This window comes from Phacochoerus africanus, chromosome 2 (genome assembly GCF_016906955.1).
Source record: "Phacochoerus africanus isolate WHEZ1 chromosome 2, ROS_Pafr_v1, whole genome shotgun sequence".
Classification (NCBI taxonomy): domain Eukaryota; kingdom Metazoa; phylum Chordata; class Mammalia; order Artiodactyla; family Suidae; genus Phacochoerus; species Phacochoerus africanus.
The window spans coordinates 275,017,873-275,041,938 of record NC_062545.1 but is presented as its reverse complement, the minus strand read 5'-3'; the positions used below and the strand labels follow the sequence as shown (position 1 = coordinate 275,041,938).

Sequence of the window (24,066 nt, the reverse complement as noted above, 5' to 3'; positions counted from 1 at the left end):
GTGTGGCGCGGGAGCGTGCGCAAGCGAAGGCGGGCAGGGTCTGCTCCGCGGGCTTCTTCTCCCACCCCCCCCGCCCCCTGCTGCGCGGCCTTAGCAGTCCCGGCCAAGCCAGTTCTGCAGGCGCGACTAGTACCTTTGGTTAATGACCTGGCCGGTTAAGGGGCAAGCAGGCAACCCTGCTGCCCAGTGCCATCCCCTCGACTATGGGAGCTAATACTCACGGACAGAAGTGTGCAGATTTAATGACTGGAATTCCGGCTCTTTACTGTTTTCCCATGTTGGTGACTCAACATCCAGCGTAGCGCTGGTTACTCTGACTTACCCAGGCAGTGGAGAGGCTCTCACGCAGAGGGCTTCCTGGGATCCGAGGGAGTGGGGCCAGTGGGGCCCTAGGGTTCCTTCGTGGCCAGGCTCCAGAACGTTCCCCGGGAGCAAAGAATGGGGGTGGGTGTGGTCCTGAGAGTTGAGGGCCGCCCCTGCCTAGGTACCTTGCTTCGATAGAAAGAAGGCTCAGTGGGAATCTGCCGGCGGGGTTTCCCCTTGAAATTAATTGGGGATGATTTTAAAAGTTTCTTGCATTCTTATCTGGTGCCAGGCACTGTCCTAAGGGCTGCTGCCCGTGACCTCTTTGCATCCCCGATGCCCAAGAGGTAGGTACTGTTCACAACCCACGTTTTACAGTTGTGGAAGTTGTGATTTTGAGTGATGAAGTGTATTTCCAGAGACCACACAGCTAGTGATGGCAGGGCGGAGCACTACTCCTTGACCCTAAATCCAAGATCTTGACCCTTTCCCCTGCCTGGCCTGTTCTTTCCTGTCCCAAAGTGTAGCAAGATCCTCTCCTACTTACAGCAAAAGAAAAGGGACAACAAAACAGGACAAATCAAATGCCAATCTCCTCTGACCCACCCACTTCTCATAGAAAGTGGGGTGAGGGCAGGCAGGGCCAAGGCCCACTGAAGCCAGGTTTCAGCCCTCCCCCCATACATCCTAAGGCATTTCAGCCTGGTCACTCCTAATTTCCAAGTAAATTAAGGAAAACTCTTCCAGCTGTACGTCTCTAGTCAAAGGACAAGAGCCAAGGGGCATATAACCTAAAAAGCATGCTCATCTTCAGTATTTTTTTTTTTACTTTTTTTTATTTAAATAAGGAGAATTCTTTCATATGGAAAGAGCTAGTACAATCACATATTTGAAAGGAGAAACAACAGGTACTGAACTGGAGGGAGGGGGTGAAGGGTAAGTGTGCCATCATGGCCTGGTGAACCCACGGTTCCATTTCCCATCCAAGGTAAAAAGCTCCCCCAAACAATGTCCAAACAAGCTGCACGTTACACCTTTAGCCATCGTCTGCCCTTTCAAATATCTGGTCTACATGAAAAGACAAAGAGAGGAAAGGCCAAAATAAGAAAGGAAACAAAAACAAAAACCCTCTCAAGAACAACAAAAAAAACCCCAAACCGTTTTTACTACGCAAGGCCTGAGGTCAAAAGCTTGGAGTACAGTTTCGCCTCTGAACAATGGAAGAAAGTCATCCAGAGAGCCTTGACAGACAGTTCCGCTCCGAGGCTTCGCAACAGGCTGAAGACAGGGCCCTGGGGACACTGCTCCCATCTCGGAGGCCACCTAACTGGGGTGGAGAAACGGTGAACGGCAGGTTGGACGCGCCTGGACGATCGCTAGCCAGGTGTGCGCTGGTGGTCCCGGTGGAGAGCAGGGCTAGGGGACAGCCGGTGTCTGACCCCAGCACTGAGCCATTCCTGTCCGGGTGATCTGTTTGTCTTAGGTCCATGTCATTTTTCAAACAGGAAGAGCCAGCTTTCTGGAAGTCTGCGTTACCCAGTCATCACAAGACATGACAAAGCACAAGCACTCTAGTGTCCTTGGTTGTCAAGGGCCATTTCTAACAGACCTTCTAACCCAGGCTTGCTCTGCAAGAAGGGACAAGGGACAAATACAGATTTGAGAGGTGACATGCGGCTACTTGGCAGAGGGAACCACACAGCAGGGAGGGGCTCGACCAGCTCACACGCACTGCCTCTGCGGGCCAGTTTGGAGCGTGGCCGTGCCCTCATGTGCGTGCTCTCAGCCTCCTCAGCTCTTGAGCACCAGTCACAAACCTCATCAACTATTCGGAAGGCAGATCCAGAAGACAGGAGGGCGAGGGGAGAGCTGGAGAAGAGTGAGGCCACTATTTAGTGACAAGACATAGCCATATCCCCTGGAAGTGGCTGGAATGACCATGGCTTTGGAAGTGGACCAACCAGTTTTTCTGTGCATTAGTCATCCTTCAGTTTTCCCCCTTAAGGAGCCCAGAGCCGGAAGTGTATGAATTTCAAGTCTGAAAACAGTTATGTCAGTTAAAAGGGGGAAGCAAAGAAAACCGGACCAAACACAGCTGGCAACGAGGCCTCCAGTGGGTGGATGCGGCCCCGTGGATACAGGAACCCACGCTCTGGGACCTTACCCCACTGAGTAATGGACACTGAACACACACCACTGCAGGGTCACTGGTTGCCAAGCAACAGGCCGCACCATCAAGGACCAGGGCCAAGCAGCCTGTATCAGAAGGGAGAGTAAGTTTAGGCAGAGGTACAGTGAGAAGGCGGACACGACCCTCCCTCCATCTCAGCAGCAGAAAAGGTTAAGTGCTCGTCTGTACCTCTTCCTGCCAAAGGCCCAAGGCATTCTGGCAGACGCCTCTGCAGGGATCTGCACTCTGAGGATGGGAATTTGAAGCCCAAACACGAGCCCAAGCCCTATTACCTTGAGCTTGGCTCCAAAACCACATGAAAGGAAGAGATATTGCACCTTAAAACATCTCTGCACTAAAAACTGCATTTAATCAGACCAAGGAAGAGATGGGGTGTTGGGCAGGCCCCAGGCCTGCCCTCTGCCTCCAGAATTCAATTTAAAATCTGTATCTCAGTGGGAAAGAAACCGCAGCTTGGGCACACGAAGGTGGTAAATGCACTCAACTTCACATGCAGTTTCCTGGCCTCTCCTGCACAGAACAATTCAGACATTATATATAAATAGCGCAGTGAAACATTTACTTCTTTTTTTCACCTAGACCTACAACATCAATACATATAAATAAATTCTAGTGTTTTCTGTTCTTATTGGGGGAGGGGGGAGATACAGGGGTAGAGAAATGGGCTGGAGAAAGGTGAGCCTTTTGTTTTTCCTTTTTTTCGAACAGGACGTACTGTCACTGATGGCAGGTTCACCTGAAGGGACACAGCTAGAGAGTCTGTAACAGCATCCAGGATGCAGAGAGCCTTTTTTCCTTTTGACACTGTGCACTGGAATCGGGTGTGAGGGACCTGGATGTGTCTCTAAATGTGAGTGTGTGGCTCCTAGGGGGCGGCTGGGGCAGAGGGGAGCTGCACTCAGGCAGGGGAAGGGCGACTGGGGCACACGGGGAGCTCTGGCCAGCGGGCGGCCCTGTGAGAAGGGACGTCAGGGTGCAGATTCAGGGGCTCAAAGAGGAAAAGAAAAGAAAAGCGAGTGAGAAGTAAGGTCTGAGTGGAGGAAAGGAGGGAAGTGCTGCAAGCTGTCGATGAAGCAGGAAAGCATCTTCCAAGCAAACTGGCCCTGCCCAAGGGAGGCCCGGAGACCCCACTTCCTTACAGTGGCGAAGAGCCGCAGGAGGGGACTCCAGCCGTTCCTAAGGCGCTTCTTCTCCTGTGTCCTACACTAGACACAGAGCTTAGGACCACAGCCCGAGTGGCTGTCACATCCCTGCAGGGCGACCCCGGGTGGCCTGCTGCGCGTCCTTTGGGCCAGGCTGTCCGGGGCCCACCAGCAGCGGCAGGTAGGTGGCTAGTGCCTCTGAAGAGCGTGTGCCCAACCCGATGTTTCCCCTCCCTTTCCTCGGGATGACAGACTCTGGGATCATTTCCTTCTAGTTCTCATCTCAAAACCCGAAACCCAGCACAAAAGGCCTCGCATGAACACACTGGGGGAGGCAGCTCTGCAGACTTTAGAAGCTGCCCAGGCTGTTTCGGAACCACGGTCAACCCTCCAAGCCAAGCTCCCCTGGGACCCTGCTCTGGCCTCTGTCCTCAGAGCTGGCTGCTGCCGGGGACGGAGACAAGGACGCCCTCGCCGCAGCCTCCCGGCGCCCACAACCGAACCCTGTCCACACGCCCGTCACCACGAGGGACTGCACGGTTTCCAGTGACGGGCTGCAGGAGAGGTGGAGGGACAAGGGGACCCGGAGAGAGAGGCAGCTCAGGAAGGAGAGGAGGCATGTCATGGTGGGCTTCCAGGACAGAGGTGCCGGCGCCCCGCAGGCAGGCAGGCAGGCAGGCAGGCAGGCAGGTGCTGACGGGGCTGTGGTGCTGCGGGCGCACAGCGTCCAGGCCCCGCTGGAAACACCAGTGCCTGGCATCTCCACGATCCCCTCGGGTGCACAGCAAGCAGTGTCCCACCAGCTTTAGAAAAGTCCGGGACAGAAATTCTGTGTAAGTCTTAGGCTAAAAACGTCACTGACGTCACTGGGCTGCCCCCCCCCCCCCCACTGCAACACCAGCCCTCCTTCCCACCACCGCTTCCCAAGCTCAGGAGCGGAGTCTTAAATCACCGCTTCTTTTTGCCAAGTAAACTCAAAGGTCAACCAAGAGAGGGCGAGCAGGAGAGGACGCGCTCCTGAGTCCTCTCGCACAGTATCGCAGGGACGTGTCAAATCAAACCGGAGAGGCGACAGGGATGAGGGAACCGAAGGGGCGGGGGAAGGATGGCAGAGGACACAGCGAAGTCCAGCTATACAGACACGGCTTGTGGTTTTGTTTTCTTTTCTTTCTCCCTTGTAAAAACCTCAGCTGCTTTTTAAAACGAAAAGCCTCAAACGGAAGTGGCCCTGCTGCCAAACCGCCGTGCTGGGGCGGGAAGCACGGCGGAGGGCGCCCCGGCTGCGGGAGGGCCGGGGAGGGCGGGCGGGAGGGTTGATGGGCGCTGCTCGGAGGCTCGGTCACTCCAGGCTCGTGACGGAGAGAAGATGGGAACGGAGCCGTCTGCTTTTCCGTTTGTTTCACGTTAAAGCAAGCAGGTCAATGCCATGTACCCACGGGTGCAAGCTGGCTGGACGACGGAGCTTCAAGGAGTGAAGAGGAGATCTCGCAGTCCGGGCCAGGGGGCTGGGCGGCGGGCCCACCTGGGGCTCCCCGGCCCCGGCGGCGTCTCCGGGGCAGGCGGGGAGCACCTTCAGGCCTTGCTCTCCTCCACCTTCACCGCCCGAGGTTTGATCGCTCCAGTTCGCTTTATCTGGGAAGCGGCTGAGGGGGCCTCCTGCAGCTTCACGGCTCCCAGGCTGGGCTTTTCATCCACTCGGTGTTTTGCCTTTGGACAGATGAATGGGGACAGAGTTACCCTTGCACGGAAACACCTGTCAGACAGTCGGTCCCACCCACCTCCTGCCCTGAGTCCCCGGGGAAAGCTACCCCACGAAGTCCGTCCTCCGTGGAAGGGCCCGCCCCAGAGGCGGGTGAGGCTGCTCTGCTCCCTCCCGTGGGCTGAGGCAGCAAGAGCCAGGCCCTCCGGGAAGCCCTCCTTGGGCCCACGGGCCTCTGCAGAGCGGCACGGCAAGGCCCACTGGAAGAAACTTTCCAAACCAGTGCACCGCGTGGGTCTTAGAGCTGGCGACTGTGCAAAGGGGCATGGGGCCTCTCATCCGACCTGGTTTCCCAAATCTTCCACCCTCGCTGACTCCCGCTTTGCGGAAACCTTTCCCGAGCCCCGAGTGTGACCTCGAGACTCCCAGTCAGGGCCCCATTCATCTGCAGAGCGGTGTGGTGTGCCCAGAGGGAGCAGCCCGGCCTCTGCCCCTCACACAGTGGTGTGAACTCTGGAAGAAAGCTTTGGAAGCTCAGTCCAAGCAACGCAAAGACGGCCCTCAGGGAACCAAGTTAGGAGAAGTGAAAAGAACAAGCAGCCTTCCACCTCCGCCAGCCAGGAGAGCTGTTTTACTAAAACTCCCGCCTGCTGTGTCTGCGCCCTGGAGCCCGGTCACATCTGAGGAGTGAAGAGAATCGTGCCGAAGGCAAGGACACTGAGAAATGGGAAAGTGTCACTCCATCTGGGGCCCACCCGGGCGAGACAAGGACGAGACAGAGCACTTTACTCGAGCCGCTCACGCAAGCACACACGCCAGGCACACACGCGCACGCAACACACACCCCGGCCTCTAGCGCTGACCCACAGCCCTAACCGAGTCCCAGCGCCTTCACAGCCCGGTCGCTACGGAGGGATAGTCCACCTGGCGTCACCTCCTCAGAGGAACCCGCATCCTCCCTTCTCTGCAGGACAAGGAAGGATCCAGACGCCTGGCAAGAGGAGAAGGGCCCTCTCCAGGAGGGACTCGGGCTCCCCGGCTCCTGGGGCCTCGCTCTAGCGCCAGGGCGCAGCTCTCTTTCTAAGAGGAGAGCTCAAGCGGGCTGGACAGTCCCTCCTCTTTTGGCGCTTGGAGACGGGGCTGGAGGGGCTGGAAAGCCATCTTCTACCTGTTGAACGTAGTGTCCCTGCACAGAGCCCATGTTAACTGCTGATCCAGAGGGCTTCCCACTGGGGCTAGCAGAGCTAGGCCTGAAAAAACCAAAGGAGGGGGTGAGAACACATGCGTCACCACGGAAACGGAGTCAAGCCTCCGACACAGGAAACAGACCCAGACAGCCAGAGGGCGGGGGAGAGGGGTCATCGCTGTGCCCTGGCACCTCCAACCCCGCTCACGAGACGCACCTGAGGGGCAGACGCTGACCGGATGATGGAAGGGCACTGACTGGCTCTTGGGGTTTGGAGAATCTGGACCAACAGGATGCTAGGACCCAGACAGAAGCGCTATAACCCGATACGAGACTGTGGATGTTAGAGTATCTTTCCAGTCTTCCAGGGGGTGGGGGTGGGGGGTGGAGTGGGGTGTGTGTGAGTGTGTGTGTGTGTGTGTGTGTGTGTGTGTATGTGTGTGTGTGTCAAAGACAGATACCCAAAGTGACAAAAACGTACAACGTCTTTCTGAACGGGTTCCACCGACCAAAAACCACTAGCTCCCAGGTTTGTTAATCACGTGCCGTGTGGGAAAAGGATTCTGCTGTCGGAAAACTGTGAGCCGTTCTGGGTGTGGGCATAGCAGGAGCAGACCCCCATGCTGCGCCGTGCCCCCACCTCCCCAGTGGGTCCTCTCGGGCGCAGCACGTGACCCAAGTGTCTGACCAGGGAACCCCTTCTGACAGGGCATGCCTCAGAAGCCCTGTTTCCAGAAAACCCAGGAAACACTGCACTACAGAAACACACCAATCTCTCCAACCCCACCGAAACACCAGGAAAACAGAAGCTACTGGGCAAGGCTTCTATCTTCTACATATTCTCCAAAGAAAAAAGCTGCAGCTGTTCCTTCTGTGAATGGACACGGGCGACTCTTGTTACGTGCGCTTCCCTTTTCTGCATCTGCCCCTGAGGAAAGCTCTGTAGCCAGAGGGGCTCAAGTCGGCCCGTGGCGGCAGGGGAGTGACAAGATGGGTTTATGCTCAAAGCATCCTTCTTTCTTCCAAATCACACCCAGTGTTTGGTGCTGCTGTCCGTGTGTATTTTTTTCTTATGGGTCTGTTATTTTGGCCTATGTGGAAAATATGGTTGGGAAACAAAACAAATTAAGAAAAGCCAAGAGAGTGAAAATATGAGCAGAAAAGAAAATGAAATGGGGGGGAAATTCACAAGAATCCCATTCTCAGGAACTGCAGCTGGAGCACGACTGACAGGACGGGAAGGACTCGGCCTCCCACTCCCAGAGCCCGGGGCCTGATCTGCAGGAGTGCCCGTGGGGGCCCGGCTCTGCCATGGGCTCGCGCTCGCAGGCCCAAGCTGGAGGAACCTCCAGGAATCTCCCACACCTAACAAGAGTCGACTGGACCCACCCTGGCCGGAAGCCAGTGCGCACGCGGCCTCCCCGCCAGCTCGCTTCCTCACGGGCGAGAGAGGCATCAGGACCCCCTCTGACCTGCGAAGAGACTAGGCACAGCTGACCCCCTGCAGCAGGGCCGGAGCCGCATGGGTCCACTTACACGTGGATTTTGTTTCAGAAAACACACATGTACCACACGGCCTGCAGTGGGTTGAATCCTCAGATGTGGAACCATGGGCATGAACTGCTGCCTCTAAAGTTAGGCCTGGATGTCCAGCCGTGCGGAGGATCCGCACCCCAAGTCCTGCGTTGTTCAAGGGCCAACTGCTACCCAACCCCTTGACTTAAGCCGCCTCTGAAGCCCGCCAAGGGCCCTGGGACGGTGACGGGAGGAAAAGGCCCACAGGCCAGCAGCACCAAGTCCTGGGGGTCGGAGGCCAGGGCAGGGATACTCGCCGGCAGAGGAAGCCCACCTCCCTCTCCAGGGCGTGAGCCTTTTCTAAAAAACCTGCTGAGAAAGCTGTGAGGAGCCAGGGTCCGTCCTGACACTGTTACAATGTCAGCTGTTCCCTTCCCTCCCTTTCCAGAAAGTTCTCCCAAACCTGAGCATTTTATTATGACGATGAATAAAACAAAACCACCCCCCAATTTCAGATTCTCCCGTGTCCCAGCACCAGAAGTGCACGGGGACTCGCGGCTGACGGAGGCGGCCTGGCCTCAGTGCCCCCGCACCACGCTCCCTGACCCACGACTCCACGGCGAGGGCGCAGCTGCCAGCATCCAGGGCATCCCCTTACCTGTAGGTCTGCGGCGACGGCACGGAGCCTCCCGAAGGAACATTCTGTTTACTGTCGGCAAAGTGGAAGCCCTTCATCTCCATCTGAGAGGACTGAAGAGGGACAGGCTGTCACTGGAGGGGCCTGGAGACTGCCGGCCCCACCCAACCCCTGGGGCAGCACCAACGAGGGCCTTGGGGGCTTCGGGACAGAGCGACGTCACCTAAAGGAACACGCCTGCCTTCCCTTCCAGGCCAGGCTGGAGGCAGGAACCCGCACGTGTTTCGTTCTTCACTAAGGGGGGGCAGCGGGCGGGAGGGGCCGTGTGCCAGCCCCAAGCACTGGCCGTGCGGTGAACACGCCCTCAGCAGAACCCCGGGAGCTGTGAGGGCCACGGCTCCCACACACTTCCGCAGCCGCTCGGCCCTTCAGCCCCAGTCGCGTGCACCTTTCCCCGTGGCCTGGCGTCTACACATACCCAAGCCTGTTCACGTGGCCAGACCAAGGACTGCCTGGCATGGGACTGCGAGGACTTGGGAACGAACGAGCAGGCATCAGGGGTCTGGGGAGGCCCGGAGCACCTCCCACAGCAGCAGTGGTTCCTGACCAGCTACAAAGAATCCCTAAGACCAGGACCCCCCACCCCGCCCAGGCGTCAGAGCAAGAGGGAAGCACCCTTACCTCTCTGCTGGTGTTAAGGACCGAAGGCTGGGACCCAGGCGGGATAAGTCTTCGGGGGGCCCCGACAGAGAGGCTCTGCCCCTGCGGCAGCTGGATGGACTGTGGCAGGATCAGGGGCTGCTGCCCGGAGCCATACCGAGGCAGAGGCAGCTGGGAGCCAGGCAGCGGCATCGTCAGCTGCTGGACAACACGGACAGTCAGGAGGAGAGGACAGGGACACAGCCACAAGCCACCATGACACCCGCGTCCAAGAGCAGCCACATCCTACACTTCAGGTTCTTACTCCGGAAGGATGGACGCAAGGCCCTGCCAGGCAGGCGGCCTCCTCACCTCGCTGGTCCTCCCCTCCGAGTGGGGGCAAGTCTCAGGCAGTGGGGGGGCCAGGGCCGGACTGCGGGCGTCGGGTCGCGGGTGGGGACATAGGTCAGGGGAGGTCAAGACGCCTCCTCAAGGAAGAGCCAGACACCAAGTGTGTCTCTGTGCCCCTCTGGCACAAGGCAAGACTCCTTTGTGCTTGGCCTCCCCGGGGCCGGGGCTTAGGACTCCCGGAAGCACAGTGGAGACCTGGACCCACGCTGAGGATCGGTGCTGGGGAGCGCGCACCGACAGACGCACGGGCAGAGAGCCCAGGCCCCAGCGGACACTCCTCCAGCCCAGCACGGGTGGTGAGAGGAGGGAGATGAGCCAGGAGACCCTCGGGGCAGGGAGGGGTGGCCACGTCTGTCTCTCAGTCACGTTCCTCTTCAGCCCCCTGCTAGTGAGTCCACAGTGGAGGGTCAGAAGGATCTATTGGACTTGCATCACGGAGACATGTGGCAGCCAGACCCCAAGGCCCCCCGTCCCTCCTACGCTGCTGGCCCAGGGGCGTGCTGTGACCTGCAGTGTGGCTAAAGGGGGTGCCCTGGCTGCAGTGCCAAGAACGGAAGCGAGGAGGAGATGCAGGAGCTGCTGCGGGGCCCTGGCAGGGAGGTGGGAGGCCCGGATGTGCTAAAGGATCAGTGGGGGCGTGGGGGGGGGCAGGGAGGTCGGGGGGAGGCAGGACTTGCTGAAGGATCAGCGGGGGTGTTGTGGCGGGGGCAGGGCCCCCGGGATGATGTTTGCTCCCTCAAGTTCGAGACACCAAGAATCAGGAGCAGAGCTGGTAGGCAGGTGCAGAAACGAATCTGGGCTGAAGCCAAAAATCTGGGGGAACTGGGAAGAGGTGAATCTGGGTGAGGCTTAGAGCCACTGGACTAGAGAGAGGCCAGAGCCCAGAGGCACAGGGCCTGCAGGATAGGGAGGTGAGGAGGAAACAGCAAAGGAGGCCGAGGAAGAGGCCCCAGGGAGGCAAAAGGCAGACCGGGAGCAGTGTCCTCAGAATTGAGCGGATGTGACTCTGGAGGAAGGCGTGGCCACTGGGTCACATGCTACCGACAGGTTAGTAGGAAGAGGGCCAAGAGCCAACCGTCGGGCTCAATGCCATGGGAGCTACTGGTGTCCTGAAGGGATTTGGTTTTTCAAAAACCAGAGGACGACAGGGCTGCCTGAGTGCAGTGCAGAGGCCCTCACAGCCAGCAAGCAGCACGGTGGCACATCTGTGTGCAGGGGACCGTGGGTGGAGGACAGGCCCACAAGCACGCCGCCCACCCTCACCCCGGGGCCCCTTGCGGGCTTGGAGATGTGCTGGGAGCTTGAAGTTCTCTCTCCCTAGATGTTGCATCTACGTCCTCGGCGGCCCAGGACGCGCGCACAGTGGGGGGAAGGCAGCGAGGGCGGGAGGTGCCTGGAGCTGTGGGGGTTGGCTGTCCAGAGGGTGGCTGTTTCAGCCCCAATCCAGCCTGATGGGGTCTGTGCTCCTCCAGCCGCAGGCAGCTGGGCAGAGAAGGCCAGGTGAACACAGGGAGGGAGGGGTGGGGGGCGGTGAGGCAAATGATGAGGAGGGGGTCTGGGACCCCGGTACCAGGAGAAAGGATTCAAAGGTGGTTGGGTCACTGGAGGGAGAAGAGTCAGACGTGGTGACCGGGTGAGACCCTGCAGCCTAACAAGACGGGAGAGGTACAGCTAGCAGTAGTCATGAGTCCACACTGGGCATGAGCAGAGTGGAGCACTGGCAGCGAAGCAGCCACAGAACGGGGGCGGCCAGAGACCCGGAAGGGTCACCTCCAGAGACATCGAAGCCCGAGTACGGCAACAGGAGCCCGCCCTGGAGGCTGAGCCAGGGGCTAAAGGAGGGGCGTGACCCTCAGAACTGTCCAACGGGGCCCACGGTCCCACGGCGAGGAGGACGTGGAAGGCGAGCCAGGCCCAGCAACGTGGGGCTCGCGGCAGCATGGCGGGCCAGTGTGTGGGCTGCAAAGCTGGGGTCTGGGAGGGGGAGGGAGGGCAGTCTGGAAGCCTAAGGGAGAATGCCACGGACACTCGCCCTGCCCCGAGCCCCATGCAGGAGGGTGGGGAGAAAGGCTGCAGAAGCGGCAGCGCCCAGGGGAAAGCCGGGTCCCGGGGCTGCTCAGAGGTGGTAGAGCAGACAGAGGACCCGTCACAGCAGCCACAAACTGCGTCTAAGCCAGCACACAGAGGCAGACAGAAGGGAAACACAGTCAGGAGGGAAAGAGACCTAGTGCTTTTGAGGCAGGAGTGACCGCTGAGCTCCTGACCTGCGGGAGCTGGGAGTCCAACATCTGGGAGGCGCCGAGCCCAGCGGCCTGGCCGAGCTGGCTCTCGTAGACCAGAGCTTGGTTCCCACTCATGGGCTGGTAGGGTGAGCCAGACTGGGGCTTCACCATCTCCAGAGGCTGCATGCCTGGGAACGCCGAGTAGGGGGGCTTCAAGGCTGTGCCTCCAGAGAGGATCATGGTGCTGGGTGGTGACAGGCTGGGGTGCATGTACACCTGAGATCTGCGAAAGCCAAACAGAACATCAGGGCAGGGGCAGGGCTGCACCCGCGGAGCTCGAGCAGGAGGAGCACACACCAGGCCCCAGAGGGCTTTTCCTGAAGTGCAGAAGTCGGCCCGCCCCAAGTTGCTGACTCAGAAGGCCCGGGGTGGGGCCTGAGAACCTGCATTTACCACAAGCTGCCGGATGGTGGTGCTGCTGCTGCTGGTCTAGGGACCACGGTTTGCGTGTCCCTAGAGTCAACAGCCACACCCAGGCTGTACAAGGCACCGGAAAACCTGGGTGACGCCAAAAGCACAGGACGTCAGACAGAGAGCGGGCCAAAGGGATCGAGGCGGGCAGAGGAGAGCGGCCAAGGGCCAGGAGGACACAGAGAGGGAAAGCCAGGCCAGGCTCAGTTCCTCCCCCCGGGCAGTGGCAGCAATCTCCCCCGCCCCGGCGCCCAGGCAGGACAGCACAGAGCACAGGCCGCGGGCCGTGAGGGAGGGCGGGGCTCTGCCGCCAGCCCCCAGCCCTGGCGCCTCACCTGAACGGCTGCAAGGAGCTGAAGATCTCCTGAGACTGGGAGACGGGGAGCCCGCCCCTCAGGCCAAGCTGGGCCTGCGCTTGCAGAGACGTGTGAAGGGAAATCGGGATCTGCTGGGCGGCGGCGGCGGCCTGGGGGCGGGAACCAGGCTGCTCACTGCACGGTCCTCCTGGTGGAGTCTCGCCTCGCCTCCCGCCTCCCGCCTCCCCGGGCAGCCGAACACCGCCCCAAAGGCGAACTCCAAGCATGTCCTGCCTGTGCTGCTTTTGGTCTTGGGAGAAAGCAAAAAACTGGCAGCCACGCCACACCAGGGTGCACCCTATGCTGGACTCTGTACAGCGGCAAGAATGAAGCCGAGCCGCACACATCCGCAGAGGTGGCTTTCAGGAGCATAATGGTGAGTGGAAAACATACAGAAAGGAAAGCACACATGGGGTGACCCCGTTTCGTGAGGATCAAGATCTTACAAAACTGAACAATGTAATACTCGAGCATCCGTTTAACGAGAGTTCAGGCCAGGCAGCGCACTCCATCCCCGACACTGCCCTCGGCCCCGGTCTGTGCAGGCACAGGGCTGTGGGGCCGTGTGCAAGGCCCAGCACCAGCCTCAGGAGGGAGACTTCCAAAACCATCCCCTTGCAGCATAGAAAGTACACCGATCCTGCACAAAACAAACACCTGCTCGCTTCTAAAACTACCTCTTTCTAATGCATCCATGCCTGGGAGTCTAGGCCTTTCTTCTCTTCATCAGAAGGACACCTGATCACCAAAGAGAATTCCGTTTCAGTGAATTCCCCAGCTAGGGTACAGGAGGGAGGAAAACTAAGCAGAATCTGGAGCACTCGGCTCCATTCCTCCTCTTGACTCTCATTTACTCATTCAACAAATACTGACTGGCTGCCATGATGTGCCAGGTGCTGGGCATCAGCGTGAGGGGTACGGAGAATGAGACAGAACAGACCACAAACAAGTCAATGAAGAAAGTCATTACGCCGTGCGGTGTGCCCCCACTCTCCCGCCCCTGGACCCCCAGCGGGCCACCCGGCTTGCTGTCTTCACCTGTTGGTAACTCTGCTGCTGAGGTATCGTCTGAGGAACCAGCCGGGGCTGACTTGCAAACACGTGGCCGTCCAGGTAGAGAGGTGGCAGGTGGTTGCCTGCAAAGAGAAGCCAAGGAAGTAGAACAGGATCACGTCTGGCGGTTCCGGAAGGTCCCGGGAATCAGTGGGAGGGAGGGGCTGGCTGCAGCCTGCCTCTCCCACCCAGCCCACGCGCCCACTGCCCGCACACTCAGGAGGGGGCTTCGCTATGAAGGCCGGCCGCCTTGTCTCTCAGTCTCGTTCCTCTTCAGCCCCCTGCTAGTGAGTCCACAGAGGAGGGTCAGAAGGATCTATTGGCCTTGCATCACGGAGACTGGCAGCTGGGCCCTCAAGATCCCCACGGGCTCCCTCGGGGCACCAACACAGGGACGAGGACGGTGACAAGGCAAATCAAACAGGCTACCACCTGGTGAGGTCTCTTTCCCACACAGGGCCACCCTCAGCCTGTCTCATCTCCCAGAGGAGCTGTTCACAGGCGATGACACGGCCACTGCATGTGACACGATCTGACTGAGGCCACGTCTGCTCGTCCCTCTCTCCAGGGGGTGGGAGAGCCTCGCCAAAGCCACATGGTCCTGCTTCCCAGGGCAGACGTGCAGGTCACCCGAGCGCGTGGGCAGCCGGGACCACCCAGCTGGACACCGGCGGCCCTCTCCCCACTGCTCTCCCGGGGCTGTCAATCCCACCGAAGGGACTGAGGAGAACGGGGAAGGCTCCCGAGCCGGCTTGGGGCGGAGATACCTGGAAGGGAAGCGGACGGTGCGACCGAGGCCACGGGCAGGGGTGGCATGGAGACTCCCCCGAAGGAGCTGTAGCTGACCCCACTGGAGGCTCCCCCCGAGGACGGGGGCTGGAGGCCCGAGCCGGCACCCCCTGGAGAGCTCTGCTCCGGCAAACTGGGCGAGTTTTCCCAAGCCTTGCGTGCAGACTCCATCTTCGGAAGCAAGGAGGGAGGGGAGGTGAATCCTACTGCCTGGAGGCCGGGGGAGGGCGGCCGGGGCTGGCAGCTCCCGCCCTTCACAGGCTAAGGCGCCGTGCAGCCCTGGCTGGGCTCAGGGCGGCTTTACCTTCAGAGTGAGGTCGGCGGTGGGGAAGGACATTTGGGAGAGGCCGATGGCTCTCTGGATGTGATGATCCCGCCGGAGGATGGGGATACTCTGGGTCAGCCCCGCCTGGAGGGAAGGAAACCATGCAAGACGGCGGGCCCAGAGGAAGCCGGGCGACACTTGCAGACACACCTTCTGTTTCAGTCACGTGCACATGAGACCCTCTCCAATTCCAAGCAGCTGCCTTCAGGGACTGCCCTGAAAGAAGGCCATGGAGAGCCACCCCTACGCCCGCACCCGAGGCCTTCTGCAGGGGCAGCTGTGTTTCGGCAGCGTAAACAGGACTGGCTGCTGGCACAGGCCACCACTACCCAGCTTGGAGATGCCGGGCCCTGTCTGAGCCCCTCCCCATTTGTGAAAGGAGGTCCTTGGGAGTAACAGGTGCTTGAACTGCTGGACCCGGCTGCCTGCACACGGCCAGCACCCAGCAGCAGCTTAGAGGGATTCTGAGAAACTGCAGAGCAGAGAAACTGCTTCAGCCCCGCATTCTCAAGGGTGTGACCCTGGAACCTGAATCAAAGAGGGCCAAATAAACCAGACCTCTGGAGTCAGACTGTGCCATCTTATATTCCAAAACCAGGATGTGTAACGAGCTAGAGATGGCATCAGGGCTCAAATCAGGCCTGCCCGTCCCAAAGCCAGGGCTGGCTCGGAACACCACACCAGGCTCTTTGTGCTCAGGGCCTGCCGGCTCAGGGACAGCAGTGCTGGAGTGGGGAGCAGAGACTTACGTTACTAGCCAATGCGTCCTGAAGTTTGACAACTGGATTCCCTGTGGGCCCAGAAGCAGAACCAGGCTGCAAGCTGAAATCGGAGTCCTGGAAGGAAGGGAACAGAGCCCACAGAAACAATCCTGGTTCACCTTCTGGCAGAGACACATGTTAATTTGATGCACAGCCTCACCAACTCAAAAACTCACTAAGCAGCATTCACCACGTGAACAAGATGGCCCGGTGTTTCCTGACGGCACCCAAGAAAGGGTGCCACCCCCTTACCCTCTCTGCTCCGCTCCCTGCCCAACCTAAGATTGCTGGCCTGCTTAGCCCAAGAGCCTGGCTGGCATCCAGAGGCAGCCTAACAGCAGCGCCCCCCCCCACCCCCGCCCCGCCAGCTCCCCCTTCCTCCTCAGGAACGGTGGGGGTGGGGGTGGGCAGAAGGGAACAAATCAAAGCCTCACTTTTGGATTGACTCCAAATTCAATGGGCGGCACCGGCAGCACGGCGTCCACGTGAATCTCAACGCCGTTAACAGGGGGGACCACAGCTCCTTGCAGCCGCTCGGCCCCCTCCGAGCCCTTTCTGTTTTTCAGAGAACGCTCGTTGCCGATGGGTCCCGGTCTGTGCTCCTTGCTCTGCCCCGAGCCTTGTTCTGAATCCTTGATGGAGAAGCAGAGAGGCTGAGGCACATGGCCTGGAACGACCCGCACCCCCAGCTTCTGAAGGCCGGGGAGCCGGGGAAGAAGACAGAAGACATCAGCCCTGCTGCCAGCCCGAGCGCCAGACATCCGCGTTACCTTCGGCTCCGACTGCTTCTGAGCCTGCTCCTTGTGGCTGTCAGCCTTGGGTTCCAGGCCGGGCCCACTCACTTCCTCGGGTTTCAAGGTTCCGTAGGGGGAGCTGCGCTGTGAGGAGGTCGCAGACGACTCACGAGACTCGGCGCTCAAGTCAACACCACTGTCTCCCTGGCTGCTCTTAAAACCCTGCTGTACAAGACACACGACTCAGAGCCCGCCCCGGTGACAGCTGACCTGTCCTGACGACTGGAGAGCCTCCCAACACGCCAAGTCGGCCCAAACCCATAACCCCAGGCCAACTCGCTGCACCTGGACCCAAACCAAGTGAGTGGCCACTGCCAGGCACGGGGGAGAGGCCCTCAGCTACCGCCCTACCCAGGGTGGGTGTCCCCGGCCAGTCCTTCTCCTCCTCCCTCTCACATAGATCGGAAGGCAAGACTGGAGACCAGCAAAGAGCCAGGCTCACTGCCACGGCCATGCCGGGGCAGAGGCGGACTGTGAGCAGACTCTCAGGACCCGGTGGCCACTCACCTCGGCAGTGCCAGGCTCAGTGCTGCTGAAGGCAGGGGCAGCTTTGGTCCAGGAGTCGCTGGTGGAGGCCTGAACGGGGAGGGCTGCCAGGAGGGGAAGACAGAGAGTCAGGGCACCAAAAAGGACAACTGGGCTGGAGAAACAAGCACAGTGCAGCTCACACAGTCCCCAGTCCCCAAACTGCCCTCCTTCCATCACAACTGACACACTAGTGAGCAAGAAGCTGGTCTGACACCTGTACCCTTAGACAGATCTCTGTAAACGTGGTTCTCATTATTTCACTGACGACGCTTTCTAGCAAACACACACAAACTTCTCATCAACTGCAATTCTGTTCACATAAGCCAACTAGTTATTCCTATAAGCTGGTACCTTCTATGAGTCTTGGAAAAACCCAAGCTGGTATTAACCAACTTCTCTCTTAGCTCACAGACCACCCTGAGATTCCAATTAGAGCCACAGACCCTGTGTATGTACACAAAACCTTACACGCTCTTTTAAGAGCCAGGGGCCCTCTGAAACCATCCATGGACCCCTGGTCTGAGCAACCAACGGGACACTGCAGGCTCTTGGAGGGAAAGGCCTGATAACCGAGGGTGACTCCTGAGTGAGTCCACGCTGCTTGAGCAAAAGCTGGAGGGTAGTTTCGGACATGTAGACAGTGACACCATCACTCTTACAAACAAGCTGGTATCAAAATTATTGTACTTTCGGTCAGAGGGGACTATTTCCCCATGTTAATCTGCACTGTACTGGAACCAAGGTTTTAACCAGGAAGCTGAAAATAGGCCGTGATGTAAAATTGAAAGAATTCCGGCCCCGAACCAGGCTCACAGGTGTTTGTCATGTGGCTCTGGGGTCCAGTCACTTCACTCTGGAAGCCTCGGCTGCTCTACACAAAAAAGGCGGACGCAGAGGATTTCTCCAAGCTCCCCTGTGTACCCCCCAGGGCACTGTCCAAAGGAGGCATTCTAGAAGAATCTGCATAGGAGTTCCCTTGCAGTACAATGGATTAAGGATCTGGTGTTGTCATTGCAGCGGCCTGGGTCACTGCTGTCTGTGGGGCAGGTTCAATTTTTTTTTTTTTTTTTTCCCTCCAGAAGTTCAAGAAGCTGGGCACCAGGAAGTTCTGGGGCTGGGCATTGAATCTGTGCCCTAGCAAGCTGAGCCACAGCAGTGACCACACTGGATCCTTAACCAACTGAGCTACCAGGGAACTCCCAAATGATTTTGTATTTTAAAATGAAAAGTCACGGATTTCCCGCTGTGGCTCAGAGGTAACAAACCCAACTAGTATCCATGACAATGTGGTTCAATTCCTGGCCTCGTTCAGTGGGTTAAGGATCCAGTGTTGCTATGAGCTGTGGTGTAGGTCACAGACACAGCTCAGATCTGGCACTACTGTGGCTGTAGTGTAGACCAGCAGCTATAGCTCTGATTAGATCCCTAGCCTGGGAACTTCCATAGGCCATGGGTGCGGCCCTGAAAAAGCAAAAATAAAATAAAAGGAAAGGAAAAGTTACTACAAAAATAGCACTGGATTAAACTTTCTTTTCCCCAAACTTCAGGGAAACGAATTTTCTCAAAAGTAAGGGCCACCCCAGTCTGGTTTCGAGTCTCAGAAGGCATTTAGGGAGGAGCCTCCTGATTAGAAAAGGGCACACAGCACAGACAGGAAAGCTTCTGGACTCTTGCTCTCCTGAGCAGTGGTCTGCTGTTCTTCCCTCCACAGGTAAGGAAAAGGATAACTGATGCGGGCAGGGAGTCAGGGCAGCGCCCTGAGCGACCTCCGCTGGGTGGGAGGGAGGGAGCCTTTTCCAGAACACTGGATGTGACATGCTTTGCTCTCCACCAAATTCCTGGCAGGGAAAATCTTGCCACAGGGTGCTGAGGTGGCATCTAACACCCTGAGCTGGCAGAGAAAGCCAGGAAATGGCTAATGCTCCAGGTGTGCTCACGGCCCCAAGCAGGCTGCTCCCAGGGGAGGCCCTGAGCCTGTGAGGCGGCCGTGGGCCAGGCAGCTGAGCCCAAACACCAAACTCTTACCCTGGCTGCTGCTCTCCCAGATCTCGGTGCCCAGGCCATTGCCAGGCATGGTCCCATCACCTTGGTCCAGGCACAGGTTGTTTTGCTTTTTTGCGAACCGAGGAGGAATACGAGAGGAAAGCCCTCGACCTTTGACAGGTACCTAAGGAGAAAAAAGGTGAGGCGGTGCAGTGTGGACGTGAGACTGAAGCATGACGCGTTCTCGCCGGGACAGCTATCCCAGACACCACATCACACCATCAGAAACTGCTCCAGACAGGCCGGAACACCCGCCAGCCATGACCTCAACCATGGCTGAGCCGCGATGCTGAGCAACCCACCCCTGGAGTGGACAGAGGCCTGTGAGCTGAGACTCCAGGGGTGAGCGTGCAGTGCTGGGCACGGACTCTGTTTTGAGTAGAGTCACCGACCCTGGTGACTTCCAGGGTGACAGGTCTCGTCCCACTCCGGCCAGAGGGCAGCGGAAGGAAGATGGACTTCGGGACTGATGGAGGCCTGCACCCTGCTCGGCCCCGTGCCAGCTGGTGTCACCCAGGACCAGTGAGCCTCTGAGATCGGGGTTCCCCATCGCCTCCCACGGGGCTGCCGGGGTTGTGCAGCCTGGGAGCCAGTGCACGCTTTGTAAACGTGCCTTTCTTCCTCTGCCATCTTGGGCTTCGTTAAGAAGCCTCTTACCCTGCTGGCTTCCCTGCATCAGTCTGCCCTCCCGTCCCTGCGCCCTCGTCACCATGCACCCCGCACCTGCACAGCCTGCTCCTTCTTTCTCCTCTCTTCCTCCAGCAGGCGGCGCTGCTTCTTGGTCAGGACCTCGATGAAGCCTTCTCCCACCACGGAGCCCGCCTCACTCTCCTCCCCAGGGCTGGACCCACAGTTTTCAATGATGGCACCTGGACCAAGATTTACAAGAAGGGACAGTGTTTCCACTCGTCAAAACCCAAGAATAACCCAACCTACAGGCACCTGATATCTAAGGACTGGCTCAGCTCAGAAGGCCTGGCAGCTGCCTGGCCTGAACCTTGGCACATTCACCAGGGTCCAGGAAACAAAGCGGTGAAGACGCAGAGGGACCCGGTGTTTTGCTCTTAACCCAAAACCTGCCTCGAGGCTCAGAGATTCATCAAAGGGCAAACTCAGTACCCACGGGGGGCCACGGCCCCTCTGCCTACATCCTTCCCCAGGAAACACGGAGTGACACTCACTTCCGTAGTTCAGGTCAAACTGTGCCATGGTCTCTCCAGGCTCTCCTGCCCGCTGGGCAGCCAGCTTGGCCTCCTTCTCTGCCTTCTCACAGGTGGCTTCGGAGATGTCAGAGGTGGCATGGGCTGCCCGCTCCAGTGGGTAGTGGCCGTTCCCACCACTGCAGCCAAGACCTCCAGGCAAGGCCTCGTCCGGGGACCTACAAAGGAATGTCGATCTCGTTAGCGCAGAAATGACCAAAGGCTGGGGAAGGAGAGAAAAGGGAGAAGGGCATACATGCACTGCCCGCGCACACACGGTGCCCTGACCTACGGCCCTCCCTCCCAGAGTCCCCTGTGCTCAGCAGAAGCTGCTCACTGGTAGCCATGTGCTGCCTGCGTCCAGGTGGAGGCCACCCCAACAGCGCTGCTACGGCAGAGCTCACAGGGAACTGCTCTCAACCCACCCCCTTCCCAGGGCCATACTTCTCTTCTTGCCCACCAAGCGCCAACCCAGGGAGGGCTACGCAAAGGAGGAACGGGGCGGGCGGTGTGGGGGGGGGGTGGTCAGAACAGGGCTGCAGGACTTTCTGCTCCTCTCGCGAGACTGACCAGTGAGGGTCCAGGCCTGGCCCTACTACCAGCCTCCTGCGGAAGAAATCAGAAGCAAAGGCCAACTGCTGGCATCTGGGGCCTGGAGAGGTAGGCTAGAGTGACGCCTGAAAGAACCTGCATTGTCTGGTGGCTCCTCCTGTGGGGGTACAATTACTTACAGCCCGGGCTCCTGGGCCCTGCATTCTGGGGGTGGGAGGCGGGAAGCAGCCCTTTTCGGTATGCCTGGAACGCAGGCTGCACGGGCCCTGCCCTTCCCGATCCAGGGCAGACTCAGGCAATGAGCTGGCGCTGCACAAAGACCATCCACCTCAAAGCCTCCGATTCCAGACGAGGGATGCTCACGCGACCTCGTGCAGCCTGGCTGCTCTGGTTACTGCCTGGCTCCTGGCAGGCGGAGGTGGCCATGCCCCAAGCGGTACTGTCTCTTTGCTGCTGAGAAGCAGAGCCACTCAGGGAAGAGCCATCTCTACATCTCCGCGGGGCCAGGAGGTCAGCAGTGCCCTGCTGAGGATGCTGCCTGGCAGCTGGAGCAGAGGCACCTGCTGGCCTGGGCAGCGCTCAGCAGGCGCTGTGCACAGGGAAAGCCCCCACCGGCTGCACTGGCCCCTTGGCTGGGCTCTAAGAGGACACAGAGGCTGAAGTCTTGAGACAGGGCCGGGACAGCCACACGTGGGGACCACCAGGGTGGGGATTCTGGCTTTGCTTTTCAAGCAACAACAACAACAAACGCCACAAGAGAAGCAGACAGCAGTGCAAGAGCGAGTGATGGAGATGCTCGCACACAATGGCTTGGTGGGCGGTCCCCCTGGGGACCCAGAGGGAGGGAGGGTCGGGGCCCTGACACACGGCAAGACACGCATGCATGACGTGCTCCTGGAAAAAAAACGGCTTTAACAGAACAGCAACGGAAAAGAACCTGGGATGTGGTTTGCGTTTTACCTTTTGGCTTTCAAAGGCGTCCCATTCTGTTGGCTCTCATAACGGGGAGATGCTTCGCCACCACCTGGCCTAACAGACTTCTCCCCAAACCCTCCCGGCTCCAGCTTTCGGCTCTGTCTGTCAACCAGGGGTCTCTGGCTGGAGAAGCTCCGCTTGGCCAGCTCCTTCTTCTCACCCACGCTCGCCCCGGGCAGGCTGCCATCGGCCTGGGGGTCAGGCTCGGGCCCATGGCCACCTCGCCGCTCCCGCCTCTCGCTGAAGTCGCTGCTCTCAGAGGCGGTCTCCCACTCCTCGTTGGCGTGGTCCGAGGAGTTCTGGTAGGAGAGCTCGGGGGACCTGCGGCCTGTGGCACCGCTCTTGTCCCCGGGACAGAGTTTGGGCCGGCCCGGCCACTGGCCCGCCAGCAGGGGCGGCTCCTCCTCTGGCCCCCACAGGCCCAGGGACTCTCGCTCCTGTCGGAGGCGCCTGAAGCGAGGGGGCTTGTCCTGGCGCGGGGGCCGCCTCCTCCTGAAGGGCCGGTTCTCGGCATTTTCAGAATCTGCCGCGTGGTCGTCTTGAAAGAAGGGCCTCTTGTCCTCCACGTGGCCGTCCTCGAAGCCCCGGGCGCCCAACGGCTCAGAGTGTCTGTAGGCGTCTGGGATGTAGTCTCTGTCCAGGGGCCGCCGGGCCCCGCACGTGTCGGGGGTGCTGTACTCCGGCCAGGAGGCACCGGGGCTCCTGCTCTGCCAGTGGGCAGACTCTTTGGCCACGAAGGTTCTCCGGCCGTACGCGCAGTGGCTCAGCCGCGGGGGCAGGGCCCGGCCGAAGGCCCGGGGGCCTCGGTTCTTGGCATCCAGGCCCCCGTGGTCCTCGGGGTACATCCTGCTGGACCGCCAGGACTCCTTGAAGTCGCCCTTCCTCACGGCGGCCTCCTCCCTCTCCAGGCGCGGGCCCTCGTCCCCGGCCTCCGCGCCTCTCTGCCGCCGCCGCTTGGGCAGCTCCTCGTACTCGGAGCCCTCGCTGTGGGTCTCGCTGGCGATCCTCCGCCGGGGCTTGGCCCTGGGGAAGTCCTCTGGCTGCCCGAACTCCCGCAGTCCCCGGCCTCGGCTGCTCCTCTGGCTGCTGCCGTAGAGGCCCCGCGCCCCAAGGACGCCCCCGCCGCAGAGGCTGCCGCCGCCCGCAGGCCGCCCACGGAAGGTGAACTCTCGGAATCCGCGGCCGCGGCTCCGGGCCTGCCCTCGGCCCCCGAAGGCCTGCTCCTCGTCGATAAAGATCCAGTTGTTCCTCTTTGTGGGGGGAGTGTGGCTGGCCTCCCGGGAGGGTCTGGTCTCCCAGGCCCTGGCGGGCTTCTCGTCCTCCTCGGGCTTGCTGGCCTCCCGGCCTGAGCTGGCGCGGCCAGAGCCCGGATCCTCCGAGGCAGCCGGGGCTAAGCTGGCCAGCGCAGGGTCCTTCTCCAGGTCCTCGTCCTCCGCTGCGCTGCGCCCCGGCCCCGACTCCTGGGCCAGGCGGGTCCCGGCCTCCGCGGGCTCCTGCTTCGTCTTCTCCAGCTCCTTCTCCTTGTCTTCCACCTTGAGGGCTTTCAGGACAGGTTTCTTGATGGGCCCTGATCGCCGGGTCCTGCCAGGCTGCTCCTGGTGCTGGCTGCTGGCGCCCCGGGCTTCCCGCGGCCACTCGGGCTCCAGGGCCGGCGGCTGGCTGGGGCTCCCCTCCTTCTCCCAGGAGGAGACGCTGAAGGACGGCTCCTCCCGGGGCGCCTCTTTCTCGACACTGGTGGCTGTGTCCGCGGCCTTGGGCTGGTGGCTAATGTCCCAGCTGCTGTACTCGGGCTTTTTCTCAGCCGGGACAAAGTCGGGCTCCAGTGGGGAGCCCCTGAGGTCTGGGGGGTGACTCCCGGGAGCACCTGCGTCCTGAACATTTTCTTGGGGTGGAAACAAAAGCTCCTGGCCTATTCTTTGAGAAGAGACACAGTTGTCAAAGTCTGCGGGGGCCTTCTTGTCAAAAGCACTCAAGAACTCCTCGCCTCTCTCCTCAAGGAGATCGCGCTGGGCACTTACGCCCCCTGACCTTCCAGGTGAGGCAGAGTAAGAGCTTTCATTCCTGAAAAGGAACCAGAAAAATCAGTCAATGTGATTGGAGCCTGGTTCCTGGTTTCCATGCTGAACACAGAGTTTAGTTTTAAAAATAAAAAAATGAAAAAAAAAAAAAAAAAACCACAAGCACCAACATGCGCGCTATCTTTCAACAGGTCTCAGAGATGCCAGGCCATGGGTTGCTGGTGGCCCTGGAGTCCAGAGAGTGAAGAGATCAGTGG

At 59.6% G+C, this 24,066-nt stretch overlaps 1 protein-coding gene, 2 non-coding genes and 1 pseudogene across 14 annotated transcripts in view; 1 reads left to right on the top strand and 3 right to left on the bottom strand.

Moving 5' to 3' along the window:
- The first annotated feature begins 1,062 nt into the window (after positions 1-1,062).
- On the top strand, positions 1,063-2,325 carry LOC125120469 (uncharacterized; annotated as a pseudogene).
- Positions 2,326-4,782: 2,457 nt separating this feature from the next.
- Positions 4,783-24,066, bottom strand: part of PRRC2B (proline rich coiled-coil 2B) — an 89,330-nt gene continuing 70,046 nt past the window's right edge. For 4 of the 12 annotated variants that reach the window (XM_047768724.1, XM_047768725.1, XM_047768729.1 and 1 more), the window contains 17 exons: positions 21,777-23,852; positions 20,247-20,443; positions 19,789-19,934; positions 19,048-19,189; positions 17,002-17,084; positions 16,471-16,659; positions 16,135-16,332; positions 15,689-15,775; positions 14,919-15,023; positions 14,593-14,785; positions 13,811-13,908; positions 12,752-12,882; positions 11,988-12,228; positions 9,355-9,534; positions 8,695-8,786; positions 6,504-6,585; positions 4,783-5,343 (listed from right to left, as the gene is read on the bottom strand). In XM_047768724.1, the coding sequence (XP_047624680.1) occupies positions 5,209-5,343; positions 6,504-6,585; positions 8,695-8,786; positions 9,355-9,534; positions 11,988-12,228; positions 12,752-12,882; positions 13,811-13,908; positions 14,593-14,785; positions 14,919-15,023; positions 15,689-15,775; positions 16,135-16,332; positions 16,471-16,659; positions 17,002-17,084; positions 19,048-19,189; positions 19,789-19,934; positions 20,247-20,443; positions 21,777-23,852 (4,375 nt within the window). In that variant the 3' untranslated portion in view covers positions 4,783-5,208. Of the gene's footprint in view, positions 5,344-6,503; positions 6,586-8,694; positions 8,787-9,354; positions 9,535-11,987; positions 12,229-12,751; positions 12,883-13,449; positions 13,511-13,810; positions 13,909-14,592; positions 14,786-14,918; positions 15,024-15,688; positions 15,776-16,134; positions 16,333-16,470; positions 16,660-17,001; positions 17,085-19,047; positions 19,190-19,788; positions 19,935-20,246; positions 20,444-21,776; positions 23,853-24,066 lie in introns of those variants that run through there. The other 8 variants (XM_047768726.1, XM_047768727.1, XM_047768728.1 and 5 more) reach the window with 8 other exon arrangements.
- On the bottom strand, positions 10,078-10,163 carry LOC125121734 (small nucleolar RNA SNORD62). The gene has a single exon (XR_007133601.1). It is a non-coding gene; the product is annotated as a small nucleolar RNA SNORD62 (small nucleolar RNA).
- Positions 14,079-14,164, bottom strand: LOC125121735 (small nucleolar RNA SNORD62). The gene has a single exon (XR_007133602.1). It is a non-coding gene; the product is annotated as a small nucleolar RNA SNORD62 (small nucleolar RNA).